Source organism: Hibiscus syriacus, unplaced genomic scaffold, assembly GCF_006381635.1.
Source record: "Hibiscus syriacus cultivar Baekdansim isolate YM2019G1 unplaced genomic scaffold, ASM638163v2 tig00110989_pilon, whole genome shotgun sequence".
NCBI classification, from domain to species: domain Eukaryota; kingdom Viridiplantae; phylum Streptophyta; class Magnoliopsida; order Malvales; family Malvaceae; genus Hibiscus; species Hibiscus syriacus.
In genome coordinates, this window is record NW_024062943.1 from 245,339 (window position 1) to 250,603 (window position 5,265).

The 5,265-nt window shown below is 34.7% G+C and overlaps 1 protein-coding gene across 1 annotated transcript; it reads right to left on the bottom strand.

The window, feature by feature from the left end:
- Positions 1-761: 761 nt before the first annotated feature.
- On the bottom strand, positions 762-4,801 carry LOC120149132 (agamous-like MADS-box protein MADS4). Its single transcript, XM_039162021.1, has 8 exons — positions 4,458-4,801; positions 2,762-2,840; positions 2,436-2,503; positions 2,231-2,330; positions 2,107-2,148; positions 1,327-1,368; positions 1,114-1,256; positions 762-1,015 (listed from the first exon to the last, which is right to left on the bottom strand). The coding sequence occupies exons 1-8, from the start codon at positions 4,640-4,642 to the stop codon at positions 940-942; spliced, it is 735 nt and encodes a 244-aa protein (XP_039017952.1). The 5' UTR covers positions 4,643-4,801; the 3' UTR covers positions 762-939.
- Positions 4,802-5,265: the final 464 nt, after the last annotated feature.

Below are 5,265 nucleotides of genomic sequence, written 5' to 3' on the forward strand. Positions count from 1 at the left end.
ACGACCGGCCACCACACCATAACGTCGCAACACCTCAGACAGAACCGATGAAGGGGGTTCCACGGCCAAACCAAGTTTCCGACATCGACCCAAGCCAACTGACCTTCCCCGGCGTAAACCCGACCACCCATACCACAAACGGCCTAATACGGCCAAGACCAGCGGCGGCCGAGGAGATTTGCGAGCCCAAGTTCGTGGGTTCACGCTAACCCACTCCAAAGATGACGGCAAGAGCAAGGTCACGATGCGGAGGCTTAAAGATGTTGGTCGGCGACGGAATTTACTTGGATCCGGCGAAGAAAGGAAGGACAGCGGCAGTTTTTGGAGAGAAAGCGGGTGAGCGGCGCTAGGGTTTGTGGGAAAAGAAAGGGTAGCAGACGCGTAGGTGATATACTCGGGGGGGGGGGGAATTTTGATTTAAAGAAACATGGTTTAATTACAAATCAATCCATTTAATTTCATAGAGTTTTTGAAATAGAAACAAAACTTCCAATATTTACAATTTAGTCCTAAACGGAATTTAGGGATTTAATTTTTAAAATTTCCCAAAATTTTAGTGTTTTAATTTGGAGAAATTTTCGGGTGTTGCATTATCTTAATAGTTGCGGATTTTCATTCAATTTTAATCAACTATTGATTTTTTTAAAACTAAATTAAGCAGATGAAGCTCAAATCGGAATCTCTTACAAATTACAAGCAAACAACATTTCAAACTAGTCAAATGAGAGAGAGATGGGCGGAGTTTATGGTGGCATCCTCAATAAAAAGACAAGAATTTAATACTATTAAATTCACGACATTACACACATTGTGTTTCTTCAAATAGCCATGCAAACAGATGATAAAATGCGCTAATATTCTTATGAAAGTAATGCGTATACCTTGCATACATGCATTTTCCCATGCATGCTTTCTTATATCATTTTTTATGTATCATAATCATGGTAGCCATCCGGTCATGTAATTATTCACACTCGGACCGGCAGTGACGGCCGATATGGTTTCCGGCTGATATCTGCAATCCAACATAACCGGATATTTAGAATGTAGAATGTTATTGTTACACATTTAAATTCGTAGTGAGTGTCGGATACGAATATATATATGTAGTACCCGATTTGCAATGTAGGCTCGTAGTCCAACGGATGAAAGAAGACGTCGCCATGAGGCTGATGGGTTGGCTGCCGGCCGTAACCGATAACATCTTCGGCGTTTGGATTCAACTGAAGTGAGTTTATTTGGTAGCTTTCCATCAACTACAAAGTTCTCTCAAGTCATTAAATATGGCCTTTTGGTAATCTTAAAAGCGGTTAAAATGACACCTACCCTTTGTTTTAGGGTCTTATTGGCTTCATTAAGTAGGTGTTCCTGCATCAAAGAAGAGGAATAATAGTTGTAAATATTAGTGAAAGAGAACAAAATTCACTCCTATTGAACACTTTGATCTCTATTTTTTAAACACTTTGACCCGAAACTTTTTATTTTAAAACAAAAATACCTCTTATTAGATGAAAACCGTTAATTAATTAACGATCATAAATATTCTGTCATCACTTATGTACATGTGACATATGCCATGTCATCACTTATATACATACATATGATATGCACCAATTCATCACTTTGGTCACATGACATGTTTCACGTCATCACTTTAAAATTGTGGTATGTGCAACATCATCACTAACTAACACATGACATTTACTACGTCCTCACTTTCCTATATATAGGACTTGTCATTTCAACGATAAGTATTGACTGTTAGTCAACTAATAATTTCCGTCCAACCGGAGGTCATTTTTCTCCCAAATGAAATGTTAGGTGGTCAAAGTGCTTCAATAAAAAAAAAATAAAGGCTAAAATGACTATTTATCAATCCTTAGAAATATTTTTGACTTAACATCACTAATATTGACTGTTAGTCAACTAATAATTTCCGTCCAACCGGAGGTCATTTTTCTCCCAAATGAAATGTTAGGTGGTCAAAGTGCTTCAATAAAAAAAATAAAGGCTAAAATGACTATTTTATCAATCCTTAGAAATATTTTTGACTTAACATCACTAATTTAATTGGTTTGAAACTAAATAAGATAATGACATGAATACCTTTCGTTGGAGATCGGTGAGCTGATCCAGCATGTATTGGGTCTACACCAGAAATAACTAAATCAGATCCATAATTCCATGTTTAAGAAATGAAAATTTTAGGTAGAGAAGGGAGTAAACGTACCCGCGTTGATCTTATCAGCTTTAACGACGAATCAAGCTGCCTCTCGAGAGACTCAAGCTCTTTGCTGCTCAAAGGGCCTAGATCTTCTCCTAGTAAATTCCTAACAAAATAATCCAAACGAGTCATTTCCATTCGGTAAACAGCTTCATTGTGGTAGCATTTAGTTTAAGAAATGCAAACAATATCGGGTCATTTCAAGGACTACCTTTGAGACCTTTGTAAGGCTTCGTAGCGTGCTTTGAGCTTCAGATATTCCTGCTGACTGCTTAGCTCCTATAGTGACAGCATGAAGAAATGTAAGCCAAATGCATATTATGTTACATTTTCTTTTAAAGGCTTCTCTAACAAACAACTCAAAACAATCAAAAAACAAAAAACAAAAACCAAGTAGTGTTTCGTAATTGGTTATGTTTCCTTAAATATTTTTTTCAACATCTATTTTTCTCTATTTTCATAGTGTTACTGAATGGCAAATAATAACCAAAAACCAAAGTGGTGTTTTGTAATAAAAGTTGCAGAGAATAGGAATACCAGAGCCTCCCTAGCTGAAACATTTGTCTCTGGAGCTCCATGGCTGCACTTCTGGTACCTCTCCAATGTTTTCATCATGCTATATAAACATATAATTCATTAAATGTATGTTCAAAGGATGTAACAGATTCACTCGCACAAAATAAACCATACAATCCTGTGAATTGAAATTTTAGACAACTGGAATTATGACAGCAGCAATTGAAAGGTAATATTATATTGCACGTATAACATAGTGTAATAACTGTATCGTAACGATTTTCAAAATAATCAAGATCATGCACTCCAAATTTAAAAACATAGTTACTTTTAGGCTTAAACTAAAAATAATTGCTTAAAATGTACTTTTTTACTTTAAATCTCTATACTATTTTTTAGTTAAAATACATCCTAAGCTATGGCTTTTTTGTTTTAAGTTTTCAAACAATTTTTTCATCAAAACAAGTATATAATTTTATTTGAAATACTAATATCTCATTGGCTGAAAAAAAAATCTAACTGAAAAAATGGCAAAACTTTGAATAATTAGATAAAGATTTATTTTTACTTTATGCCTTGCTTTTAAGAAACAAATTATCAACATCCACAACCGTAATACTATTATTACAATCGTAATTTAGTATTATAAACATAAAGATCGACGGTAAATAAATCAGTTGTAAAAAGAAAACATAACACAAAAAAGAAATCTAGTCTCCTGAAACTTTAGATCTTAGAGATATTTGGGTGTTTACGGTTTAATTTAACTTGAAATAATTGAGATTTGGAAACCCTAATTTACCTGAGGGAAGCAGCTTTGGGGAAATTAAAACCCTAGAAATATCAGAAGCGTTTATGGAGATGTCTCCATCCACTTTCAAGTGATTGAGATAGTAATATTATAATTCCCAGAAACAAAGAGAAAGAGATATAATATAATCCATTGGAAAGAAAGGAAGTTGGTTTGTAAGAAGAAGAAAAGACAAGACACATCTGAAAAACAGAAACAACAGTGGTGAAGTCTCCTGCTTGTCTTTCCTGTTTTGATTTGTTCGTAAACATCTCCGTTGGTTTTTCATCTCTTTTGCTTCTTTTTTTCAATGTTTTTTCCTTACAAATCAGATAGAAATCAGTCATCAAGCTTTAAATATGTAAAAAGTTCAAAACTTTGAAATAGAACCCTAATTATGAGCTGATTACAGAGTTAACAGATATTAACATACATGATTTATAATAATTTAAGGGAAAAAATAAAGATCTAAACGAAGCTTTGAATGAGATAAATTAAAGAAAGGAAGAAAAGAACTGATTCGTGAAATTCAAAGCTAATATGCAACAAATCTCCGAGTTTCTTCAATTTAGAAGAAACTTGAAAAAAAAGGTTTGATTTGTGAAAAAGAAAGGAAACAAAGGGTTGATAAAACGAAAAGATCAAATAAGAAAGATGATATATCAGTGATCTTGTGTTTGATGTTATAGAATTGCAGATCTAACATCGACAAGAACATGAAAGAAAAACTTGGGCTCTGCCATAAACGCCAAGAAATTCACCAAAACGGAAAAACTCAAAAACATTACTTCATTTCATAAATTTTGACAAAAACAAAAGCCCATTGTGGTACCCATTGTTTCCATTTGTGTTTCCATTTAGCTTTTGAGAGAGAGAGAGTACCAAAAAAGAAAAGAAAAAAGGGTTTTGTTCGTTTTGGTGATATACCTTGAACTACTGCAAAACTCGTACAGTTTTCCTCTATTGGAGAAGATGATGAGAGCAACCTCGGCATCACAAAGAACCGAAAGCTCATAGGCTTTCTTCAAAAGCCCATTCCTTCGCTTAGCAAAAGTCACTTGCCTGTTAATCTTGTTTTCAATCCTCTTCAGCTCAACCCTACCTCTCCCCATTTTTCTTTTCGTTTTTCCCGAGAAAACGAAAAAAAAAACCTATTTTTCCTTGTTCTTGCTGACCTTTAATAACCCTTTGCAGCTTCCTTTTACAATATCTGGTCTAATCTAATTCTAATATAAATTCAAAGCTAAAAACAAAAACTTTTGCTTTGTTTTACACACTAAAATGATAAACACAGCCCTAAACAAAAAGGGTTTTTTTTAAAAAGAAAAAAAAGTGGTAAACAAAAAGGGTTTTCCTTTGTATCTCCAAGGGACCTAATGTTCAGCCGTCGGATGGTTGATCCAAGGGTGGGAAAAGGAAGAGCAGCCAAAGACGACGATGATGGGAAACCTTAACCAATAAATACAAAGGGGTACTGTGACAGTGCTACGTGTAGAAAGGATAAGTAGATAGACTTAGTAATGACCCAACTGGCCATTTTAGGGTTTGGGCAATGGTGTGACCTAACATTAAGAAGGTGAACCTTTTCGCCTTATATTTACGAAATTACCCTTCTGACTGTCTGTCGGGCTCAACTTTCCATGTCCGAATCTCTCTGTTGTATTTTGGTTTCTTAAGACAAATCCTTGTCTTAAAATATTCTTTGTAACAATTCAGGTAACGTAATCATGATTTG

Bases quoted from the DNA above. Each gene is read 5' to 3' on its own strand.
- LOC120149132 (XM_039162021.1), bottom strand. From the start codon at position 4,642: ATGGGGAGAGGTAGGGTTGAGCTGAAGAGGATTGAAAACAAGATTAAC. The intron at 2,331-2,435 runs GTAGTCCTTGAA...TTATTTTGTTAG, and splicing joins GCCTTACAAAGGTCTCAAAG to GAATTTACTAGGAGAAGATC. The intron at 2,149-2,230 runs GTACGTTTACTC...TTTCTGGTGTAG, and splicing joins AGCTGATAAGATCAACGCGG to ACCCAATACATGCTGGATCA.